This window comes from Petaurus breviceps, unplaced genomic scaffold, assembly GCF_028583685.1.
Source record: "Petaurus breviceps papuanus isolate PSGF00001 unplaced genomic scaffold, PetGlider_PUasm1.0 90919, whole genome shotgun sequence".
Taxonomy (NCBI): Eukaryota; Metazoa; Chordata; class Mammalia; order Diprotodontia; family Petauridae; genus Petaurus; species Petaurus breviceps.
Window position 1 is genome coordinate 26,488,844 of NW_027187378.1, and position 26,549 is coordinate 26,515,392.

General features: G+C 36.8%; 1 protein-coding gene across 2 annotated transcripts in view; it reads right to left on the reverse strand.

Annotated features, from left to right (window-relative positions):
- The window catches only part of INTS9 (integrator complex subunit 9), a 134,216-nt gene that overhangs the window by 102,911 nt on the left and 4,756 nt on the right, over nucleotides 1-26,549 (reverse strand). For both annotated transcript variants that reach the window (XM_069075644.1, XM_069075643.1), the window contains exon 2: nucleotides 6,814-6,941. In XM_069075644.1, the coding sequence (XP_068931745.1) occupies nucleotides 6,814-6,912 (99 nt within the window). In that variant the 5' untranslated portion in view covers nucleotides 6,913-6,941. The remainder of the gene's footprint in view (nucleotides 1-6,813; nucleotides 6,942-26,549) is intronic.

The following is a 26,549-nucleotide window of genomic DNA, read 5'->3' on the forward strand; positions in this document are numbered from 1 at the left end:
AAGAGTGTAGATAGATTAGTATAAATGCTTCCCCACTACTGGGGTAAAGAAACAACTCAGTGAACACATTTTCCTGATTCTGGATTAAAGGGGTGAAGAATACACAAGAAAAACAACCTATGAGCCAAACACTGTGGAAGAGACCCCTATAATCAGAAGGGACCTAAGGTTGTTTAGATCTGAGCAGGCATTCCTTCCATAACATCCCTGACAGACTGTCATTCAGCCTCTATCTGAAGAGTTGAAGAATAAAGTTTGTACTCTCTACCAGGGCAGTATATTCTACTTTGGGGAACCTCTAATTGTTAAGCAAATTTTCCTCATAATTTTTATGAGAAATGATAAAAGGATAACTAATGCTGAGCCCCAAAAAATCACTTTTAGAATAAATTAACTCCCTTATCAGGGACTAAAGTTCCCTCTGGTGGTTCTTTTACCAGCCTAATTCTGTGTTCCTATGGCTTCTCTCCAGTGTTCCCAGGTTTGCTCCCTGGGGATTAACTGAACAAGTGTAATCCATCTTCCACATGACCTTAGAATACAAGACAGTTATGATGCTGAAATCTTTGGAACCTTCTGTGCCAAATACACCTTTGTCTTTTCAGTGATCAAGTTTCTCAAAGCCATTTCTAAAATGCAGGAGAACTAAAGACAACACTCCATGTATAGTTTGAATAGAATCATGTACAAAAGAATTATCATTTTGCTTTTTACTCTACACTATGTCAGTTAAGTATAAGACTGAGGGAAATGTTATGTGGTGTAAAATATAACTTGTGAAAGCTTCCCTGTTCCTTTCTTTTTATTTTTTTTTTGCTTTTTGGAGGGCAACTGGGGTTAAGTGATTTGCCCAAGGTCACGTGGCTAGTTTTTGTGTTAAGTGTTTGAAGCCAGATTTGAATTCAGGTCCTCCTGACTCCAGGGCCGGTGCTCTATTCCCTGTGCCACCTAGCCGCCCCCCTGTTCCTTTCTTATGTCTTTACCAAGAATGCTTTTAATATGTATGTAGATTATTCTCATAAATACTTCATAGAGATTGTAAAGTAGGTTTATGGGTCAGTAATTAGTAACATTTACTTGATCATTATTTTTGGTAAGGACAGCTAGATGGTACAGTGGATAGAGTTCTAGGGCCTAGAGTCAGGAAGATCTGAGTTCAAATCTAGCCTCAGACACTTAGTAGCTGGGTGAATTTGGGCAACTCACTTACCCTCTGTCTCTGTTTCCCCATCTATAAAATGGGGATAATAGCACCTGCTCCTCAGGATTGTTATGTGGATCAAATGAGATAATATTTGCAAAGCGCTTGGCACGATGCCTGGCACTTATTAAGAACCATATAAATACTATTATTATTATTCTAAATAATGGTCATAATTTTTTCATAAGCATTTGGTCTCTTCTCTTTCACATATTCAGAGAACCAATCCCTCAAACCCTTAAAACTGTACTGCCTTCAACAGAAACCTCTTTCGAGCATACTGGGTAAGCAACAAGATCATTTGCTCTTATTGTCCTTGTATTCTTTAGCACCACTTGTAGTTCATCATCCATCATTCTACAATAGGATCATATACTGAGAGCTGCAATGGGTCTCACAGATTATTTAGCTCAATTCCCTTGTTTTAAAGATAAGAAAATTGAGGCCCAGCAAAATTAAAATACTTGCCTAAGGTCACACAAGGAGTAGGCACCAGATGTAGAATTTTAACTGAGGTTCTTTGAAATAGTAATATGGTCCATTATAGAATATAGTTTGTGAAAGTCTTCTTGTTCCTTATAACACCTTAAGCAAGGATGCCCCTGGCTTGTGAATAGATGAAAATCATAAAGAAATACAGACGGTATTCAAAGAATCACAGACATGTAGGACAGCTTTGAAAACAGTATTTTGAATAGAATAACAAAGAAATGTAGTTCCATCTACAATCCTTTTTTTCCTGATCTACTATTCATAGTGGACAGCTAGGGGACACAATGGATAGAGTGCCAAGCCTAGATTCAGGAAGACTCATCTTTATGAGTTCAAATGTAGTCTCAGACACTTATTAGTCATGTAATCTCGGGCAAGTCACTAAACCTTGTTGGTCTCAGTTCCAAATCATTCCAGTATCTTTATCAAGAAAACCCCATATGGGGTCATGGAGAGTTGAACAAGACTGAAAAATGACTTAACAACATGTTTATGGAAATGTCCATTTATCTAATGTTTGCTGAGTTCAAAATAAAAGCAAATAAAAATAATCCTCCTTAAATTCTATTTTATTGTTTGAACTTGTAAAGACTTTTTTTGGATCTAGATTCTGATATTCAGTATGAGGCTAGGCAATCCTACTACTCACTCTTTCATACTCCACAGCAACTCTCCCAAACCTTTTCATTCCTCCTCAAATTTTCCATGGTTCCACACCCCTCTTCCCTTCTTTCTACTGAGAACCTTACTTACCTCATACTTCACAGAAAAAAAATTGAGGCCATTATCCATGAGCTGCCTCTTCTCCTGTCACTCAGATGCCTTTTGCTAGTATCTCTTCTTCACCCGTCTCACATGATGAGGTAGACTTATTCCTCACCCAATCATCTCACTCGATCCCGTCTCCAACAGGCTTCTCCCTGTTTCATATTTTCAATCTCTCCCTATCTACTGACTCATTACTTGCTGCCTACAAACATATCCTTTTTTATTTCTCCTCAAAATCTTAACTTGATCCCTCCATCCCCACGAACGATAGTTCTATGTCTCTTCTGACTTTTATGGCTAAATTTGAAAAGACCATCTATGGTAAGTGCCTCCACTCTCCTCACTCTTTTCTTAAACCCGTATAGTTCAGCTTCTTGACCTTATCATTCCACCAAAAGTGATCCCTCCAAAGATACCAATGGTTTCTTAATTGCCAAACACTATAAATGGCCTTTTCTCAATCCTCATTCTCCTTAACCTCTCCTATAGCCTTTGATATTATTGATCACCCTTCCTCCTTGACACTCTTCTTTCCAGGTTTTCTGGATACTTTGCGCGCGCGCTCTCTCTCTCTCTCCTCCTCCTACCTCTCTGACCACTCCTTCAAAAAAAATTTTTTTTAAATCTCACCCCCAATTATGTTAAAACAATTCTTAACATTTTCCCTTTTTTTTTTTTTTAAGTTTTGAGTTCCAAATTCTATCTCTCCCTCCTTCCTCCCCTGCCCCTCCCTGAGACAGCAAGCAATCTGATATAAGTTATACACGTGCTATCATGGAAAACATTTTCATGTTAGTCATTTTGTACAAGAAGAGTAGAGCAAGAAAGAAAAAAGAAAAGAAAAATAGTATGCTTCAGTCTGTATTCAGACAGTATCAATTCTTCCTCTAGAAGAGGATAGCATGTTTCATCATGAATCCTTTGGAACTGTCTTGAATCACTGTACTGCTGAGAATAGCTAAGTTATTCATAATTCTTCATCATACAATACTACTGTTACTGTATACAATGCTCTCCTGCGTCTACTCACTTCACTTTGCATTAGTTCATGTAAGTCCTTCCAAGTTTTTCTGCAATCAATCTGCTTGTTATTTCTTATAACACAATAATATTCCATCACAATCACACACCACAACTTGTTGAGCCACTCCCTAACTGATGGGCATCCCTTCGATTTCCAATTCTTAGCCCCCACAAAGAGCTGCTATAACTATTTTTGTACAAGTTAAAAAAAAAAACTCTTGGGATATAGACCTAGCAGTGATATTGCTGGATCAAAGAAAGGGTATACACAGTTTTATAATCCTGTAGGCACAGTTCCAAATTGCTCACCAGAATGATTGGATCAGTTCACAATTTCACTAACAGTGCATTAGTGTCCCAGTTTTCCCACATCCCCTCCAACATTTGTTATTTCCATTTCTGTCATTATTAGTCAATCTGGTAGGTTGTGAGGTGATACCCCAGAGATGTTTTAATTTGCATTTCTCTAATCAAAAGTGATTTAGAACATTTTTTCATATGAATTTAGATAGCTTTGATGTCTTTGTCCAAAAAATGCTTGTTTATATCCTTTGATCATTTCTTTATTGTGGCATAAAATGTATTCTTATAAATTTGACTCAGTTCTTTATATATTTTAGAAATGAGTCCTTTATCAGAGGTACTTGCTGCAAATTCCCCCCCCCCCAGTTTTCTTCTAATCTTGGCTGCATTGGTTTTGTTTGTGCAAAAACTTTTTAATTTTATATAATCAAAATGATTTACTCTGACTACTCCTCAATCTCCTTTGCTGGATCCTCATCCGAGTCACCCAATAACCATAGGTGTCCCACAGGGTTCTGTCCTGGGTTGTCTTCTCTTATTCCTCTCTACTACTTTACTTGGTGATCTCATCAGCTTCCATGAATTTAATTACCATCTGTAATGGGAATGTAAATTTTAAAGATCTTCCCTGCCCCTAGGCTAAAGTGCACCTGGAGCCTGGGGTGGGAGGCTTGTTTTTCAGTAGATACTTCTTGATTGGGCAATGGGTCAATAAGGTTGTTACATTCTCTGAGCCAGGAAAAGGCTATATAAGCCCTGATGTGTAGCTTTGTTTTGGGGCTCACTTTGAGAAGTGTTCTGGAGTTGATCTTGATTCTGGGAAGCCGTTGTCCAGGGCCCCCACCCCTCCCCCCCCTTTGAAAAAACCCAGATGTTGAAACCTAGATGTTGATTTGGTATGGATGTAATGGTTGGACAGTTTGGAAAGCTGTCTACTTGATCTGTTTCTGTCTTGATACTTTGAAGTTCGTTTTCCCCTGAACAAGGTAAAAGATATATGTCTGACTGATTAAAGTAAGCTTGTTAACCCATTTTGAGTTGCTTTCCTTTATCAAAGCAGACCCAAGAACCTGTGGTGGCAGCAAACCCTGAGGACGCTTGGGGTGCTTGCTGCTACACCATCTATATAGTAATGATTCTCTTTCCTGTTCTAACCTCTCTGCTGATCTCCAATTGTCTTTCAGCCATCTCAAACTAGATATCTAGTAGACATCTTAAAATCAACATGTCTAAAACAGAAATTATTATCTTTCCCCTTAAACCCTCCTCACAATTTATCTTCCATGTTATTTATAGGACAACCCCATCCTCTCAGTTCCTCAGATTCCTTACTATCTTTCAATCCCCCTCCCCAATATCCAATCTGTTGCCAAGGCCTATCGATCTCACTTTTACAACATTTCTTGAATGTGTCCCCTTCTCTCTTCTGACACTGCCATCACTCAACTGTTGCAAGCCTTCCTCACCTCACACTTGGACTATTACAATAGTCTGCTGCTGGGTCTGCCTTCTCAAATCTCTCCCCAATCCAATCTATCCTCTGTTCAGCTACCAAAGTGATTTTCCTAAAGCACAGTTCTCCTATTCAATAAACTCCAGTGGCTATCACCTCCAAGATCAGATTAAAAATCCTCTGGCATCAAAGTCCTTTATAACCTAGTCCCCTCCTATCTTTCCAGTTTTCTTACACCTTACTCCTTCACAGGTACTCTTTGATTCAGTGAAGCCGGCCTCCTGGCTGTCCCTCAAACAAGGTAATTCCATCTCTCAGCTCTGGGAGTTTTCTCTGGCTGTTTCCTTTGTCTGGAATGCTCCTCACCTCACCCTACTGCCTTCCCTGGTTTCCTGTAAGTCCCAACTGAAACCCCAACTTCTACAGAAAGCCTTTCCTAACTCCTCTTAATCCTAGTGCCTTCCCTCTCTTAATTATTTCCTATTTATCCTGTATACAGTTTATTTGTACTTGTTTTTTTTGGCTCCCCCATTAGATTGTAAGCTCCTCAAAGAAAGGGCCAGTCTTTCACCTCTTTTTGTGTCCCCAGTGCTTAGCAAAGTGCCTGGCACACAGTAGGTACTTAATACATGTTTACTGACTGATGGTATCCTTCCTATCTTTGTGTCATCTGTAAATATAAAAAGCATGACATCTATGTCTCTATATGTCACTAATAAAAATGCTGAAGAGCCTGAGGCTTTGGGCAAATCTCTGGAACACTTAACTACAATGCTCCCTCTATTTTTTAATTTAATCTCTTTTCCCCTTTCCCTGCTAATCAGAATTGGTACCTCTCTGTCTCAATGATCTCTTCTGTCAAGGAGAGCTTAAAATATAGTCCTTTTGAAGTCAAGAATAAATTTGTTGTTTGGTCATGGATGACTTATATGTCAAAGTCCATGGGGTTTTCTTGGCAAAGATACTAGAGCACTTGCCATTTCCTTCTTCAGCGTGTCCCCACTACAGATGAAGAACTGAGACAAATATGGGTTATGTGACTTGCCCAATATCATACTGCTAGTAAGGGTAAGGACAGATTGAACTCAGATCTTCCTGACTCCAGCCCTGCACCAGCTAGCAGCCAAGGGATAGACTTAGATGACTCCTAAACATTGATCTCTTTCACCTCATGTTTCTAGGATTTCTAAAGAAAACTGTTAATGCCCTAAAAGTCAAACTCCATGACTTCAAGTTTCTGAAAAGGGAGTTAATTATAGATTCTTGTGCTCAATATTACTTGCTTATTGATCAGTTCTCATAAAAAATAGCAGGAAAGATGAAAGATACGTGATCTCACTTGTAGTTAGAAGTAGCAACTCTTTACAGAAGCTCAGAGTAAGTTATGATAAATAATCTAGTCAACAAATCAATGTTATTATTAACTCATTACTTTAAAGAAAGCTGTTTTGATAAAGACGGCATTCAGTAGAACAAAATTGCTAAAACCTGTGGAATTGGCAAAATTTATACTCTAGTACAAATTTTTATCACATTTCCTCCCCCACATTTCTTAGGATCAATCAAAACATACCTCTGAACCAATGGTAAGGGAAGAAAATTGAGTGTTGAAGTCATATCCAGCCCACAATCTAACATGATGGTAGTAGACTTGAATTTGAGCACATTGCATGGTAGAGTTGGGTGGCCTGATAAACAGTACTGAAAGAAAAATAAATTTTGTTAGTAATAAACCACTGGAAAATTCCAAACCATAAAACAATTTATCAGAAATTACCTGTTCTTGTGTTAGTACCTTAAAGTACAGCCCATAAGATGTCTGTGAAAGCCTTCCCAACTTTGACAATTCTCTGTGACTCAGCAGCTCAGAACACACAAGTACTAGTACATGCAGTATATTTACATTTGCTCTAAATGTTCCTTAGAGAAGACATACCCTCTTGTTAAATAAAAAGTTGCTTTAAAAGGGACATCATTTGAGATGAGATAGCAAAGTTTTGTTTATCAGTCTCATGTCTTGTCTGGAACTTCCAGGTACTTAATATAGTTGCTATAAAGTGTGATACAACTTTTTCTTTGAGAGTTTTTATTCTTTGAGAGTTTTCAAAACTGTTCTAAACCTAGCTTTTGGATTGTGACATCCATATTAGATTTAATTTCTCCTTTTGTAAAATAATGGGAAAAGTGACTTTCCTTAATGAGATCTCCTAAAGAAACCCTCCTTAAAATTCTTTGAAGAGGAGATTAACCTACCCTCTAGGTGGGTAGGTTAATTAGCAAAGCACCAATAAAGGATTATGGCTTAACATTCTTCATAAAAATGATTCAGAAGGACAAATGTCTTCTTGTGAACTACTGATATCAAGAGGGAGGGAGCATGAGTTGTCTACACTTTGACAAGAGCAAGCAGAAGTCACTTGTCTGTGGAAGAAAGAACACAAAAGTAAATGACACATCTGAAGTCTAAATCCTAAAGGCCATAATTCTAGACAAAGGACAATGATGATGCAAAACACAGTAATCTAAAACATTTCTTCAGTGGGCTGTGGGTGACAGGCCAAAAAGATAATTGTTTTTGTGAATAACACCATCCCTTTTTTACTTACAGGTTTTCTTATTTTGGAGATTGATATAGCTGATGTGTATATAGCACTTTATGGTTTGCAAAGCACTTGTTTATGAGAGGAAAAAAAGAAAACTTATCTTGCCCCTGGGTTCCTCAGCATAGAAACTCTAAGTTTATCCTCTTGTTCCCTTGACAAGTGCATTAATTAATTTTGATTTAAGCACAAGTATATCATGAGTGAAAATAATGGTGCATCAACGTTTAGCTTCATACACCAACAGTATACTGCGCTAAGGTTTCCTAGTTATATGATACTGTGTTTTGCCATTAATAAGAAATTCTCCACTTTCCTTTGGCAAATAATTTTTGTAACTGTTAAAAATTTCATATAGCAAAAATTAGAAATAAAGAAGGTATGCTTTACAGTCTCCATATTTCCCAAACAAGAGAATCATTTCAGTAATCATCGGAATTTGGAGATGCCCTATTAATACCTTTTCCACAGCTAGGTGGCTCAATATATAGAACACTGGACTTGGAGTCATAAGACCCGAGTTCAAATCCTGCTTCTGACATACTAGCTGTGTGAAACTGGTCAAGTCACTTAACTTCTGTGTGCCTCAGTTTCTTCATCTGTAAGATGGGAATAATTGCATATATCTCTCAGGGTTGGTGTGAAGATAAACAGATAGTATTTGAAAAGTACTTGGTGAACCTTCGAGTACTCTATAAATACTATTTATTAAATTGTTAATCTTTGTATTTTAGCTTTCTGTCCTCTTGCTCTGACTTATACAATCTCCTTTAAACTGAAGAAAAGTCATTATGTACACCCCAAAGAGACAGATGATTATTGGGTTAATGCAAATCTTCACTGTGTCTAAAATTTGTCACATTTATTGCCCCAAATCCTTAAGTCACTTAGTCTTTTCATCTGTAATGGGAGTTGGACTAGATGGTCTCTAAGGTCCCCTTTGGTGCTAAATCTAAGATCTCATGACTACTATCCCTATGACAATAAAATCTTGGTTAAAGGACTAATAAGTCACAGGCTGCTGGTGAACCAACAAAGTCTTAAAGACCCCAAGATCTGCTCTTAAGAGTTGCCTGTGTACAGTTTTTGAGTTGAGAAGTCAGTTAAAAAAACTAGGTATAACAGTTTGTTTGTATTCCATTATACACAGTAATACAATGCTTTTACACATATTCTTTTACCTGACCTTCAAAAACTTGTGAGGACTACGGCATTATTATCTTCAATGAAGGTAAACTGAAAAAACTGAAAGTTCCTAAGATTAAACCTTGTCTAAGTTTGCAATCAACTAGCAAATGGCAGAATTAAATTTGAATCCAAAAGTCTAGAGTTGTTTCCAATTATACCACTATTTTCATGTTTTAAGAGTCAAATACTTACTGTCTGCAGTGAGAGGCAATATGGTATAGTGGCTAAGAAATTGGTCTCAAAGCAAGACCTGAGTTCAAGTTCTGCCTCTGTGATTTTTGGCAAGTCACTTAATCTTTCAGGATCCTAGGTAACAGGATCCTAGGTAATTCTCTGAGACTATTAAGTTGAAAAGAACATCCTGCCTTATACTGGTGTTATTGTTCAGTCATGTGAGCCATTTGGGGTTTTCTTGGCAAAGATACTGGAGTGGTTTGCTAATTCCTTCTCCAGATTCTTTTACAGATAAGGAAAATGAGGCAAATAGGGTTAAGTGACTTGCCCAGGGTCACACAGGCAGTAATTGTCTGAGGTCAGATTTGAACTCCTAGGCCTGGCACTTTAGCCACTGTGCCATCTAGCTGTTTCACCTGACCTAAACAGGAAGAGGCAATTTCCCCACCTGCGATTGCCCCATACTGAAGAAATGAAAGATCCAGTCTGTATATCTACTTTATGTAATGAACTGTGCTAAGCAATGCAAGGCATGGGATTAAGTATAAGACTTGATTCTTATCTTCAGGAAGAATATAACTTAATTGGAGAAATGACATAAATATGTAAAAAGTTAAACTATATATATTTTACACACACATATGGTAGATGTTTAAAAAAATTGAAGATTTAAAGCGACTTTACAGTAAAAAAGAACATAATTATATTATAAACTCACATCACTCCAAACTCTCTTCCAATCTTGTTAATGAATACATGGTATATACACACAATTATAATTATCCTTATGCTGTTTTTAACCTCCACAAATATACAAGCATTTCCATGTATTATCATAATCTACATAACTAATTTTTCACAGTTGTAATGTATCTCATCAGGTTAACACAACATAGTTTCCTTGGCTACTTTCCTATTGTTAAAATCTTAAGTGTGATTTTTGAAAAATAATACTATTATGAATATTTTTACATATAACTTTCCTTTTGAATATATCCTAGGGATATATTTCTCTAAGTGGAGTTAATAGCTCAAAGGGTATATGCAATTTTTGGGCTCTTGGCACACGGACACATGGACACACACACGCATACTTCCATACTGTTTTCTAGAAAGATTAAATCAATTTATTGTGTTACAATACAATGTATGTATACAATTGTATACATTCTCTATTGTTAGCCCTGCCAAAGCTAAGTTTAATATCTGTAACTTAATAGTTTAATAAGTAGGGGCGGCCAGGTGGCTCAGCGAGTACCGGCTCCAGTGTCAGACTGACCTGGAGATCGAATCCCGGGCTCACACACTTAGCACCCACCCAGAAACACCTGGCCGTGTAACCTTGAGCAAGTTACTTAACCCCAATTGCTTAGGGGCGGCCAGGTGGCTCAGCGAGTAAGAGCACCGGCTCCAGTGTTGGGACGCCCTGGAGATCGAATCCCGGGCTCAGACACTCAGCACCACACCCAGAAATAACTGGCCGTGTAACCTTGAGCAAGTTACTTAACCCTGATTGCTTAAAAAAAAAAAATAAGTAAATTTCTTTAAATACTAGTAAGGGCATGCCTTTAAAATTTTTATTTTATTGAGAATATAATCTAAAAATACAAGTATTTCAATATACAAAAAAATGAGCACTAAAAAAAGAAATTGTAAATGTCTGTTATGTAATCTTAAAAATATCTATCACCAAAATGGGCACATGATTTATACATAAAGGGTGATGTCATAAGCAAATTACGAAAGCAAGTAATAGTTTTCCTGTCAGATCTATGGAGAAGGAAAGAATTTATGGCCAAACAAAGGACAGAAAGAATGACTAGATTAAAAAGTTTTTACACAAACAAAACTAATGCAACCAAGATTAGAAGGAAAGCAGAAAGCTGGGAAACAATTTTTACAGTACATGTCTCTGATAAAGGCCTTATTTTCTCAAATACATAGAAAAATGAGTCAAATTTATAAAAATAAAAGTCATTCCCCAATTGTTAAATAGGCAAAAGACACAAACAGGCACTTTTCAGACAAAGAAATCAAAGCGATCTATAGTCATGAAAAAAATACTCTAAATGACTACTGATTAGAGAAATGCAAACTAAAGGAACTCTGAGGTACCACCTCACACCTATCAGATGAGATAATAGAAAAGGAAAATAATAAATATTGAAGGGGATGTGGGAAAACTGGGACACTAAAGCACTGCTGGTGGAGTTGTGAACTGATCCAAACATTCTGGAGAGAAATTTGGAAGTATGCCCAAAGGGCTATAAAACTGTATACCTTTTGATCCAACAATACCACTATGAGGTATGTATCCTAAAGAGACTAAAAAAAAAAAAAGGACCTATTTGTACAAAAATATTTGTAGCAACTCTTTTGCGGTGGCAAAGAATTAGAAATTTGGGTACCCAAAAATTGGGTAATGGCTGAACAAGTTGTGGTATATGATTGTTATGGAATACTATGGTGCTATAAGAAATGATGAATAGAATGATTTCAGAAAAACCTGGAAAGGCTCACATGAACTGATGCCAAGTGAAATGAACAGAACCACGAGAACACTGTATACAACAACAGCAATACTGTACAAAGATCAACTCTGAATGACAACTATTCTCAGCAATATAAAGATCCAAGACAATCCCAAAGGACTCATGATGAAAAATGCTATCCACCTGCAGAGAAAGAACTGATGGAGTGAATCTGAATGCAGATCAAAATATACTGTTTTTCATTTTCTTATTTTTTTGTTTTTTTTTTTTCACTTTGGGTCTGTGTCTTCTTTCACAACATGACTAATACTGTAATATGTTTTACATGATAGAACAATTCATAACCTATATTAAATTGCTTATGCTCTCAGGGGAGTGAGGGAGGGAGAGAGAGATTGAGGGAGGTGGGGGGAAGAGAGGAAATTTGGAACTCAAAATTTTTTAAAAAAATGAACGTTAAAAATTGTTTTTATATGTAACTGGGGAAATTATTATTCAAATGTATAACAAATTTAACAAGACAGCAACAAAATTTGTATCCTCTCCTGTACTTTTCTTCTATTTATTTTACAAAATATTTATTTATGCTTTTTGCACATCTGTCACTACCCACTAACGTACCTTCCTCTGAAACACTTTATTGAGAATATAATTAATTATATTATATAATATATAATACTCTGAAACAGAGTAGAAGCCTTTCTTTACAACAAATATGTACAGGCAAGCAAAACAAAGCAACACACTGGCCTTGTTTCATTCAGTACCTCTAATCCAAGGGTTCTTAATCTAAACCTTTTTTGTGCAGAAAGTTTGGAGAAGCTTATGGACCTTTTCTTAAAATAGTATTTCAAGTACTTGAAACAAAGATTTTATCATTAGTCTTTTGAAGTCACCTGCTTTGGTCAGTTTTGACGTCTTTCACAGTCGTTTCCCCTTAAACTGTTATTGTGGTTGAAACATCAATTGTTCTCCTAGTTGTATTTATTTCACTCTGCTTCAGTTCATAAAAGTTTCTCCATATTTCAGCTTCTATCTTAAGAAGTATGCATTTTTTTCACATAACAATTACTTGCATTAACTCTTATTTGAATTAGGCTGTTTTTTTCCTTGTGTGAAAATGGCTCATCACCTCTCATCTAGCAAATAGAATCTGATATTTTAAGAAATTCTTTATATGTTTTGGATGTTTTCATCAGTAATGTCTATCAGTTCTTTCTGTAATGCTGCTCTCCTTTTTTATATTTACCTTATGTTTCATTGTTATGTTTTTTTTTTAACTTTTGTATTTGAACATCCATCTTTGATGCTATTTTCAAATCTTTTCAATTATTACAAATTTACCCCTCTACAAGGAGGAAAATATGCTATTATAGCTATCTAATTTGCAAGTTGAGTTTTAAAATATTTAACTTTTTTTCATATTGTTACTCCAAAATTCCAATACCTGGTGAATTTATCAATTAATTTATAGGATAAAGGAATCTGAACACAATGGGGTCTCTCTGGGTTGAGTAGGAGGGGCAGCCCTGTCAAGCTCTTTGGATCCTCAGTGGGCAAGACCACGATGGCAACAAGCAGGGAGTAATGCTTCAAATCCACTTTAATAAGGTACAGAGGCAGATGGCATTGGCATGGGGATCATTAGTCAATGGAGGAATGCAGGCAGCACGGGGAAGAGAATGGGAAAGTGGAGAGTTGCTGACATAATTGTGCATTGGAGTTGGATGCACTCGGGCAGCATGGACCCTTAGGATGTAGAAGAATGCTTGCAGGACAGGAGCTTTGGGGTCTCATTTTTTATAGGGTTTTGGTGGGAGACAGACTTTTATTTGTGCTACCTCAGGGTTAGCTCATTAACATATCCACATCACCTCAAAGTTAGCAGCAAAGTCTGGTGTTCTTCTGGTCTTACTGCAGATATCTGGAACTTATTCTGAAACTTACAAACCACAGGCAGTTAGCAGGACTAAAGGGCCCTTGGAGTAATTAAGGCCTGGCTGGTTTCCCCTGATCTAGCACATAGCTTTAAGACGTGGCTTTTGGTAAATTTATGAGAAAATCTGCAAGTAACCATTATGTTCCCTTAATTTATAGGAGAGTCTGTGATTTCTAGGTTTCCCCTTTTGTAATCTTACTTCCTGCTATTGTTATTTTATACTGGTTACTTATAAACTTACTATATCTTAACTAGAATGGGGGAATGCGATAGACAGTGGACTGGAACAAGATATAATTTTAACACACTTGGGTACTCTTAACAGATCCATGATTTCAATAGTGTAGGGTCATTCTATGGATACAGATCACAGTTCCTCACGATCCTGAAGCATCCTTCTTGTTTTTCTAAGAACTCTCTATAAACAACCTAACTAGTGTGCGATGTCTTCTCTATTTTTGTGCGTTGGAAGTATCAGTATACGAGCTAGGCTATTTGTATCTGATTCTTACTACATAAGTAGTCATCTACTTTTCCAGTTATTTATGTTCTTGACAATAGCTTTTCTGTAGCTTCTCATGTGGAACTGATGGACTAAAAAGCATTTATTAAGCACCAGTTATGAGTCAGGTCCTGTGTACTGGGAGACAAAGGCAAAAACGAAAATAGCTCCTGACTTTAAGAAGTTTACATTTTATCAGAGGAGAGACCATGTGCATGCACAACCATATATATGTATATATACACACGTACATTCACACACACACACACACACACACACACCCACCAAATATCAAGTAATTTAGGGAGGGTAATATCAATGAGGTGGGAATCATGAAGCTTCAAATAAAATTAGGGATTTCAAGAGGGGGAGCTGAAGAAGGAGTATATCATGGAAGAAATGACAAAAGGGAGTGATGATATGGAAGTTATCATAGAGAATGTACTGCAACATGCTTAAACTCACCATGTGGCCTTTCGTTTCCGCTTAGGTTATTTGTAATTTTAATTCATCCAAGACAACACAGTATCACCAGGAGAATACAGGTCTTAAAGGAGACGGATTTTCATAGCAATTGGCAGTTTACTGAACAGCTTCCTAAATGGAATGCATTCCGATCTCCTCTTTCTGTTCAATTCCAGACCTAGTTCATGATTTATCTGTAGGGACTGTTCAAGGCAGACATACTGTGGACTGATTCAATGGGCTGTCCAACCAGCTGAAGATGATAATCTACTGTAAGCAGTGAGTTTTTCATTCCCTATGTTACAACGGTGTGTCATGACCAAATCTATATATCATTCTTGTAACTATCACTAAGAAGATTTTGTCGGGTTCCTGAGTTTGATGCCTGGACTCTAAGATCCCTTCCAGTTCTAGAGCTTTGATTCCAGCAATCTGCAAATAGGAGCTTTGTAAAACTGATGATCAAAAAATTATTTATTTGGATGTGGAGGCTGTCGATGACATTGCCTATGCCTACTCTTAGAGTCTTTTTCCTTTGGAAGTTGTGCATCTCCCCATGTAATATCTCACTTAATTTCAATACTCAATGTTAAAGTTCTCTCTGCTGTTACATGACAGAGTTTCATAGCATCTCTCCAATCTGAAAGTTGAATTTAATTGTGTTGTGAAGGTTACAATATAACAGGCTTACTAACAATTACTTTTTGTTGCAACAGTTGTTGCTTGAAAGAAGTGAAATGCTGCCGTGAGCTAAGAAATCTTTTTGTTATAAAGAGATTTGTGTTGTGTTATTTGTGGCAATTGGATTTGAGCCATCTAGCTTTCTATCTATTCTTGAGGTACGTGGAGCAATTATTTCTATCTATTTTCAAAGGAAATCTTGCAATTTTTTTCTTAGGACACAAATGAACTTTGCTGTTAGCATTTTAGCACTCAGTAATCTTCTATGACTGCAGTTTGAATTATGGAAGATTTTCTACAATGTCAGAAAACAATGTGCAGCATAAGATTGATTGGTTAAGAGCAAACAATGCAATATACAAATAGATACTTCCTTTTGTTGGGTGATTTAATTTTGGTATTATGAAGGAATTTCCTTACATTGGAAATTTTTGGAGCAAGGAAGAAGCTGTAATAGTAATTTAAAAAAATATAACTTTTAATTGGATATTGAATGTAAATGTACATGTTTCAGCAGAGTGAGATGGAACCTGTATTTTCCAATCAAAGGTTTCCCAATGAAGCCTAAAACTTATTTAAGATATTGCTGAAATTTCCAACGAAAATAATATTTTGGTAATTTCTTAAATATCTTCATATAGTCAAATCTCATTTTTATTTTTAATCATTTCCATGTGATTCTTAAGATAATCACAAGAAGATCACAGACTTAAAGACTCAAAGATTGAAGGAACCTCAGAGGCTATCAAGTACAAACTCATTTTACAGATGAGGGAACTGAGGCAAAGAAGTTAAGTACCTTGCCTAAGGTCACACAAGGTACTAAGTGGTGGAAATGAGGTTTGAATACAGGTTGTCTAACTCTAAGTCCAGCATTCTTTCCAATATACCATGCTATGTAGAAATAGGAAAGCCTATTAAGCAAAAAGAGTTAATTATGTTCCCCCCTGCCTTGTTCCTAACTATGAGAAAAGTAAGAATACAAAAGGATAATATGATTAATAAGCAAATAAAATATATAATGCAACAGATAAAGTAGAAATGACATGGAATAGACAGAAGGGAAGAGATGAGCAAGCTAGTTTTACTTCAGCTGAGTCTTCATAGTGTGGGCTCATTATTTTAATTGCTGTACGAATTAACATTAGATTTATTTTAAAAAATATAAAGTCATTCTAGAGTGAAACAATAATTTTTGGCTTTTTTGACATTTTTGATTATCTGCTTCACTGCTATATTCAATTAATGTTAATAATTAAGAATAAATTATTCCTCAAAGGGTAAATAGGATTTCATTTCTCTTCTACAAACTTCCTCCCTGAACATTATTAGATTACTTTATACTGAAGAGATCTAGAGTTCATCCAGTTGTGGTTTCAGCAAATATAAATATTCTAGATGAAGTTAAGACCTCCAAGTTATTTCCTATATGAATTCTAATGTTAAGATGCCAAATTCAGTAAGTCAAAAGTATTTTTTCTCCTTCTTCCCTTCTAAATTATTTCCTCTCTCTCTTCTCCCATTTGCATTCTCATGTTTCTCTTTGTATTAACATAGCACCTTGTGCTTATAGTACCTGCTTATACCAGGTACAGGTATACCTGGCCCATATGGTGATTCCTAAAATTCTGTGTACTTCTTTCTATTCTGACCTTGTTTTCCTTTTGAGGGCTTTGTATAAACAATTCTGTAGCATTCACATTTGCCCCAGCTATTTCCACCTTCCTTAATTCCTTCCTGATATCAGCTAAAAAGCAGCAGCTGGAAAAAAAAAAAACCAAATTTATAGAAAGCTTGGTGAATGACTCAGTGGAATTGGGCTAGCCCAAGAACATTTACAGATAAAACTGCAAGGATGACAAAGAGGCAAAAAGTAGAAGTGATTGGTTAAGATCCTTATAACAAATTATTTTCTCTGTTAATTACAACAAAACTATTCCACCTAGACTCTGACATCACACCAGCCACTGACATGTTGCATGAGGAAGAAATGACAGCACCAAGGTAGTAAAGATGTCACAGTCATGGAGGAAGTTCAGCACAAAGTTTAAGAGGAACTACCTATAAATGGTAAAGGTTTCCAAATGCTGCTGTTTGTAAATATAATATGATGATTGCACTGAGCCTTGAAACGCTGTCTTTTTAAAAAAAAAAATTTTTTTTTGGAGGGGGAAGGCAGGGCAGTTGGGGTTAAGTGACTTGCCCAAAGTCACATGGCTAGTAAGTGTTAAGTGTCTGAGGCCGCATTTGAACTCAGGTCCTCCTGACTCCAGGGCTGGTGCTCTATTCACTGCACCACCTAGTCACCCCAAAAACACTGTCTCTTAAATAAGATCCAAAATCACACAGAAGAGTTTAATCTAATTATCCATAAAGGGAAAACTAAGTGAATAAAGAATACCTACTTTTTAATAGGTATTTTTCTTTCTAACATTACTATTCTTCTGCTGATGCTATGTAACTGCAAAATATAGAATACCATAATCTCTGAAGAATTAAAGCATGGTGGGTATAAGTAAGCCATAGTATACTGCAAAAGAATTATTCAAGGCAATCATCAGAGTATTCGATTAGAAAAAGAGGTTAGTCATACAACAAAAGCAAGGAATACCTGAAAGCTCATATATCCCACACAAATCTTCATGTACATACTTAAAAATTTATATGTTTTATTTATCTGGTAGACTACAAGCTCTTTGTGGACAGGTTGTTCTTCATTTTGTCTTTATATTCCTAGCACAGTAATTTATATAGAGTAAAGTGCCTATTAAATGCTTGTTGTATTAGAAGAGATCCAGAAAAGGGGTTCTTAGCTAGGGATCTGTGAAATACCTTTTAAAAAAATTTTTTTATAACTGTATTTCAATATAATTGGTTTCCTTTGTAATCCTGTATTTTATGCATCTAAGACATTATTCTGAGGAGCCATAATTTTCACCAGACTGCCAAAGGAGGATGTGACACCTACTTATCACCCTTCCTCTCCCCCACAATGGTTAAGAACCCCTGATACAGAGAGGAAGGTCCCTAACATATTAAATAAACAACACCCAATCCCTCTCCCCAGTCTGGGGAAGGTGTTCAGGAGGGAATGGATATGAAACACAGTAAGATGAAAAGTATGGATGAATTATAATCTATACAGCTGGAGGGAGTACTCATCTTGATAAGAACAAAGCTCCAATGGCAACATTTTTATTGCTTTATATCATCATTCACCTACAATTTCAAACTATCACACAGACATCTATCACGTTTTGAAAATACTTATGATCCCACATTAACATTTAAACATGGATAATTCTTGTTCAAATACTATAGCCTATAACATTAACTTAAGGGACAAGATGGAATTAGAGACCTAATGAGGAGGTGCCAATCAATATTCCAAGCAAGATATGTTCAGACCTCAGATGATGGTTTTGGCAGCAAGTGCGAAGATGGAGGGGGTAAATGCAAGACATATACTATGTAGTTAAAAGTATTAGGGCTTGGCAGTGGTATACGAGATTGACTAATAAAGACAATCAACCATCACCCTAAAAAACGTGACTCTGCTTCATGGAATTTCAAGGAGTAAAGAAAATCTCTTGAAGACTTAAGGAGAAAGTCAGTGGAGGGAAATGGATTTGAAGGTCAATTTGTAGATGGTTTTCAACAGTTTTGAGAGTGAGGTCGAGTAAGCTTTTCAAATGAGAGAGACAGTGGGAGGGAGGGAGAGAGGAAGAGAGAGAAAGAGTGGGAGGGAGGGAGAGAAAAAGGGAAAATGGGAGAGAGAGAATGGGAGGGAGAGAGGGAGAGAGAGAAAGAGAGGAAGGGAAAGAGGGAGAGAGCAAGAGCGTGGGAGGGAGGGAGAGAGGGAGAGAGAAGAGAAGGAGAGAGAAAGAGAGATAGAGTGCGAGAGAGAGCAAGAGAGCGTACATGTTGATGGCCTGGTGCAATTTCATCACCACTACTAGAAAAACAACTTATAAAACATTATCTTGCATGACTGATGGAAGTACTTTTTATTGTAAGGATAGAGAATTTGATAAAATCTTACTCATCCTAGTTTGATGAATTTTTTGATTAAGAATTAACTTGAGGTCGTGCAGTGAACACAGCACAGGCCCTAGAGTCAGGAGGACCTGAGTTCAAATCCAGACGCAGACACCTGACACACTTACTAGCCGTGTGACTTTGGGCAAGTCACTTAACCCCAGTTGCCCTCCAAAGGAAAAAAAAAAAGAATTAACTTGAGGGGGCAGCTAGGTGGCACAGTGAATAGAGCACTGGCCCTGGAATGAGGAGGACCTGAGAAGAAATTCGGCCTTAGACACTTAACACTGTCTAGCTGTGTGATTTTGGGCAAGTCACTTAACCCCAACTACCTTTCCTTTCCCCCTACAAAAAGACAAAAAAAAAAGAGAGAAAGAATTAACTTGAAATTTGTTATTAAATACTTAATGAAAAATTAAGGGTCGCATTCTTTCTTACCCAAATTAAGTACTGAATGGAATTTAACTTTTTTTTAGAGGGGTAATGATTTAACATTTTATTATACTTCCTGGTCATTATTATAAACATCAGATCTTACTGTACAGTATCATAGACGGTATAAAGTAGAGGTGAACAAACTAGTCCTTGACAACATGGAGTTCTTCAGAGACTGAAATATGAAGGAAAAAAATGCCCTTATGATGTGTATTGATATTGTGATAAAACTGATGCTATAACCAAACATCTAAACTTTTTACAAAGTAGACACACGAGGGCACTCTAACCAACTGGCAATATACTTTGCAAAGATGACAGTAAAATATACATTTTGTCCCATTCTCTATAAGTGACCAAGGGAAATTTTCACAAAAGGTTTAGATAAACTAGTAATGCAAAGTAACATGTTGTTATTATGGAGTTTTAACTCACAGAAGGCAAAACTTAAGGTCAAACCTGAATCAATCAGGAGTGAGGTCCTGGGTAATCAAAGAATATAACTACAGCAGATTGCCAGAAACTCAGGTGCAAAGTTCTTCAAAAAGAAGAAGAATGGGGAGTGGGAGGGGGAGGAAGAAGGAAGGAATGGTATTAATAATGGTTATAAGATAGGCTCTTGAAACTTCAAATACCCTGAGTTTGCCAAGCTCTTGTCACTCAATCAAGGTGTAGGACAATGGACAAGCAGTATTTTGCAGAAGAAAGCATGCTAGATTTGTAGACAGAAGACATTTATTGAAACCTGACTTTATTACTACTAGTGTGGTTTTGGAGAAGTAATTTAACCTCTGTGGAATTAAGTTTCCTCAACTATAAAATGAGAGGGTTAGATTAGATCAGAGGTGTCACACTGACCTGAACTAAGAATTACTTAAGGAAATAAATAAAAATACAACACAACATAGATAATGTTAATTTGTGGGTTTCTAAGTCAATATGTAACCAACAGGGATCCATTTCTATTTGAGTTGGACACCAATGAACTAGATAACCTGCAAGGTTTCTTCAGCCTATAAATCTGATTCTCCTCTGTCATCTATCTAGGGCGATATGATGACAAAGGGAAGAGCCATGGGTTTTAAAGACGAGAAAGGTTCTTGCATAGGTGCATGTGACAGATTTCTAATTGCATAGGAGGAAAATCTGAGTATTGTCAATGAAGTACTGACTGCACAAGGTCAGGCCACATAAATTTCCAGAAAGGGCAAGAGAAGCGGGTAGACCTAGCCTGCAATAAATGAGATCTCTGGGTATGGGAGACGTTCTAAAACACAAAGACTTTTTTCTGATGATCACATTTGTTAATCAGACAATACTATTATGAAGGAGTAATTAAACATTTAATAAGACTGGTATTTGAGAATTATTGTTGCAATTTCTTGAATTCCTAATAGAAATTCCAGTAAGCCTATAATTTTGTGCACAATATTCAAATTAGAAAGTACTTTCTGCCTCAATGGAGACAAAAATGAAACATTAGTTAACTTTACATGAAAGCTGAGGAGAATTCTCAAACAACTTAGGATTGGCTAGACAGAGTTTCTACCTCTTCTCACTGAGGTCTTTGTTTCTGTTTGATATTCATTTGTTCTCATCAATACTATGCACAAGCATTTATTAAATGCTTACTCTGGCAGGTACTTTGCTAATTGAAGGGGATCAAAGAAAAAGTAAAAACAGAATCCTTGACCTCAGAAATCAAAAGCATTCTAATGAGGGAGATAACAAGTACACAATATAAGATAAATACAATCTAAACAAAATGGATTTCAAAGTAGAAGGGCAGGGGTTAAACCTTAGCTCTATTTTAATACTTCTATGACCTTAAGTCACTTAAACCCCCTGTGCTTCCTTTACCTAATCCAACCTCTGCCTGGCCTGGATAAGTCACTTAAACTTCTGGGTCTCAGTTTTCTTATTTGTACAAAAATGAAGGAGTTTGATGGCCTCTGAGTTCCTGTTCAGCTCTAAATATATGATTAAATGAGTCTATCAAAAATCTATTGTACAACATATCTGATAAGCAGTCATGTGTCTGCTTGAGGGGGAATACAGTACCGTGTTTCCCCAATAATAAGACCTATCCCGAAAATAAGCCTCCCCCCCACTGTGTAAGATTCCTCTAAAATAAGCCCTCCCCCAAAAATAAGCCCTATTGAGATTGCTACTGTAGTGAAGGTGATCCCCTGTGCTACACGCTACATTACGGTACCCTCTGTATGCACCGTCCCCCCCCCACCGTGAAACGCACGCCGCGCTCCGAGCTGCATCCAATCAGAGCTGCAGCAGTGAGCACATCATCCTGTTCTTCCCCAGTGATTTGCTTGCTGGTGCCATTGAGAGCAGTGCGGCGGAGGAGAGCTGAGGCAGGACAACATAAGCCCTCCCCTGAAAATAAGCCCTATGGTGTTTTTCTTTCCAAAAATTTTAATAAGACAGTGTCTTATTATCGGGGAAACACGGTATGTCCCAAGGCACCTCATTCTACTTTGTTTTAACGCTAATTCCTAGCTTTTCAGAAGATCAATAACTGACACTCAGAAGCTGTATGACTATCAGCAAGTCACCTAACCTCTGATCCTCAGTTTACTTATCTGAAAAAGAGGGCAATACCTATAGTATCTACATCACAGAGCTATTACTAGGCTCAGACAAGACAATATGATTTGCAAACTTGAAAGTATAATTGTTACTTATTAGTTATTGTGATTATTAAATTTCCTGCTATTAGATATGGCTCAAAGAATCCTCTAGACTATCAAGATCTTTTTGAATCATTATTGTTCTCTAATGTGTTAGAAATTCCTCTCAGATTTGTGTTATCTCCAGAACTGATAAGGATGCCATCTATACCTTTATCCAAGGCACTGATAAAAACAAACCCCCCAAAATGAACAGCACAAAGCCAAGGACACATCCTTGGTGCATTACATCCTTCCAAACAGACACAAGAATTGCTAATGACCATTCTGCCATCCAGCTAATTCTGAATCCACCTAATTGCATGACTGTGCAACCCTTATTCTCCACCTCATCACAGGAATAGCTTGACACTTTACCAAATGCTTTGCTAAAATTAGGTGAACTAAATGAAGTTTCTTTTGCACCAACTTTTTGACTGAAAAAATTATTGACATATTTTGTTTGGACACAACAAACACTCAAATAAATCCCTTACAAAATACATTTGAGGCAATATAGCAAGTTTACTGATGACTGTCATAAAGTAGGGGGATATCATTCGACACTGACAGGACGGTACTAACATTGAACAATGAGCTCTCTTGTCTTTCCACATTCGCTTTTGTTGCAGTCATTAATATATATTGTTCTTATGGTATCCCATCCCTTTTCTTTACTGTTCGTCACTTATATTTCTTCCTCATATCACTTTGAAGTCTTCATATTCATCATTTATTACAGCACAAGTCTATCTTATTCATATACCATTTGCTCAGCCATTTTCCAACTGTTGGACACAGATTTGTTTTCAATTTTTTTGTTATTACAAATAATGCTGATATGAAATTTCTGCACTACAGTTTCTTTCTTCCAATTAACAACTTCCTTGAGTAGAATTTTTGGGTTTGAACAATTTAGCAGTTTTTCTTGCTTAATTTCAAAATTTTTTCGATGATGCCTTAACCAGTTCACAGTTTTCAGCAGCAAGTTGGCTTGTCTTCCCCAAAGTCCCTACAAGTTTTTGCCAGCTTGAAGAATGTGAGGTGGTATTTCAGGATTGCTTTAATTTGCTTCATGCTGGTTTTTTTGTGTGCACTGCTTCCTTTTCTAAATGTTTATTTACCATCCCTGGAATAATCTGCTCTAGAATACTGGAAAGAGTCAAAATCAAACAAACTAATGTGAGTTTAAAGACTATGTTCTCGTCCATTTTTCCATTCTCTGTAATAAGGAGGTTGAACTAGATGATTTCTTAGGTTTCTTCCACATGTATATCCAATAATTTTCCTATACTGTTAGCATAACAATGAAGGCACTGTAGCTGACCTTCAAGGACAAATAGGCAGCATAACAGTCAAAAGTCCCGAGGACGTCATCAGTCTTTTTGCCACACTGGGGATTTTTGCAGGTAGAGTATAAAAGTCTGAAAAAGCTAGGTTTTCAGTGATGATGAACCCAAACTAGCTGGTTTGTCCACAGCCAAAAAACTTAAAATCCAGCATCATATCTGAATTTGATGCCTCTTACAGATTAACAGGCCCTGCTAATGCTTTTGAAGATTATAATAAATATAATTTTGAATACTATTCATGTACAAATGAATAAATGAACAAATATAGTATTTCTGTTCTGCACACCAAATGAAGTATTAAAATTCTGAAAAAAAAATTCCAAAACTTGTAATTTCATCCTTGTGAGGAATTGCAAGTATAGAAACTTATGCTAGTGGTCCAGATCAGGGGATCATTCCTCTTTAATTTACTTGTTTTAGAAAGCTATCTGGGAGCAATTTGAGGTTAAATGACTTGATCATGGTCATATAGCTTGTATGTGAGAAACTGGATTTGGGAGCCATGCTTTACTGCTTGATGGCAATTCAATATACATATTAAGGTAAGAGGGCTAAGATTCACCATCCTGCCCTTTGGTCATCTTTCCATACTTCTAGGTTTATTTATACCTTTCCAATCCTTATGCTGACAACAGGAAGCAAACCAATGCCACTATTATCAGAAAAGTTCTATCAGTTGATTGCCCTATGACAACACTTATCATCTTTATGATACCACAGACTGAAATAATCTTACTTAGTCACCAGTGCCCCACGTAAAATGCCTTTTCCTATTAGAAAGTGAGCTCCTTGAGGGCAAGGACTATCTTGCCTTTTGTATTTGTATTTGTATCCCCAGTATTTTCCATAGTGACTGGCATAAGGCAAATGCCTAATACGTGCTTTTTCATTTACTCAGTTATTAATTCCTGAGTCCATCCACTATTTGCCATGCTATGTCCTTGCTTGTTTCCATAATGATAACAGCAACTAATTATTATATTTATACAGTGTTTACCATGCCAGGTACCATGCCAAGAGCTTTGAAAATATCCCATTTGATCCTCATAACATTTCTGGGAAGTACTATTATTATCCTCACTTTTACAGTAGAAGAAACTGAGTTAAGTGACCTGTACAAAGTCATCAAGCCAGTAAGTATCTGAGGCCAGATCTGAACTCAGCAAGTCTATCCACTGTACCATGTAGCTGGCTTCCTTTTGAAAGTAAATTCAGGAAAAAAATATTCTGGTTACTTGAAGGTCCTAATCCACTAGGTTCAATTAATAAAAATTCAACTGTATCGTACTATGGCAAAAGATAATAATACTATCAGAGTAGATAATTGCTTCAAGGAAAATATACTATAACAGGACTACTTACAAAAAAGTGTATGCATTTGGGAAAGAGCTACAAAAAAAAGGGTGGGAGAGTCAAGAGATGACAATAACAGAAGCCAAACCTGGATAGGATAAAAACTTCTTGTTTTACCAATGAGATACAAAGATCTGAGTGGGGAATAAATTCTACAAAGATTCCACAAAAATACCCTTTAGCTTTTAAGCTGAATAAAATACCTTTAAAACATCTCATTTTCATTTCCTCCCACAGTAAATATGACAGCACTTTTAAGATATAAAAATACTTTCCTCCAATAACTCTGTGAAGGCGATGGTTGATAAACATTTATTATATGCCTATTATGTGCTAAATGCTAGGTATACAAAAAGAGGCAAAAGATTATACCTGCCCTCAAGGAGCTTACAATATAATGGGGGAGTTAAACAAAAAAATACATATAAATATTACATATACAGGAAAAATAGGAAATAATTAAAAAAGGGAAGGCACAAGGAGACTGGGGAAGGCTTCCTATAGAAGATGGGATTTTAGTTGTAACTTAAAAGAAGTCAGGGTGGTCAGTAGATTAGGAAGGAGACTTCCAGGACTAGGGGACAGTCAGATAAAATTTCCAGAGCTGACAGATGAAATGTCTTGCTTGACTAACAGCCAGGAAGCTGATGTCAGTAGGAAGTTATAAGAAGAAACATAGGAGAGGTGGGGTTAGGCTTTGAATGCCAGAGGATTTTGTATTTGGTCCTGGAGATGATAGGGAGTTACTAGAGCTTACCGTATTGGGGAGTAATGTGGTTAGATGAAGTAATATGGCCACTTTATCATGTGAGATGGGGTGAAGGTGGAGATAGTAGCAGAAGTCATCTGAGTAACAGGAGATGAGGAAGAGAAGAGGGAGCTCACAGTGAATGCTCTCAATTTTATCTATAAAGAGAAGTTACTGAGTGATGGAGGTAAGGAGGAAACCTGGAAGTAGCAATGGGGAGCTAGGAGTATTCTAGCTCCCCCATCTTGACCAGTGAGCAGAGAATGACTGAAGGTGCAGCCAATATCACAAAGAGTGTCTAGAGAACCCATATGAGCAGGTTTCAGTGATTCCTAGAATATAGAAAAAGTGGAAGAAAAGATGTAAGATGAAGGTAACTTTGTCCAATATGGCACTGGTATTTATTAACTTAGAAGAAGTTGTGGAAGAGGTGAGTAGCATTTAGTTGGAACTTTGGGATAAAAGGATTAAAAGGGATAGGAATATGGAATTATGAGGAAGCAAATGGGGAATGAGGTTTGGATGATGAAATCTACAAGGGTTCAGAATATCTGGTATGTACAGGATATGAACCAAATGTGAGACCTCATTATTGACTGGAAGGTGCCACTCTTCTTCAAAGAGACTGGAGATTAGGCAGAAGACAAGTAAACCATGA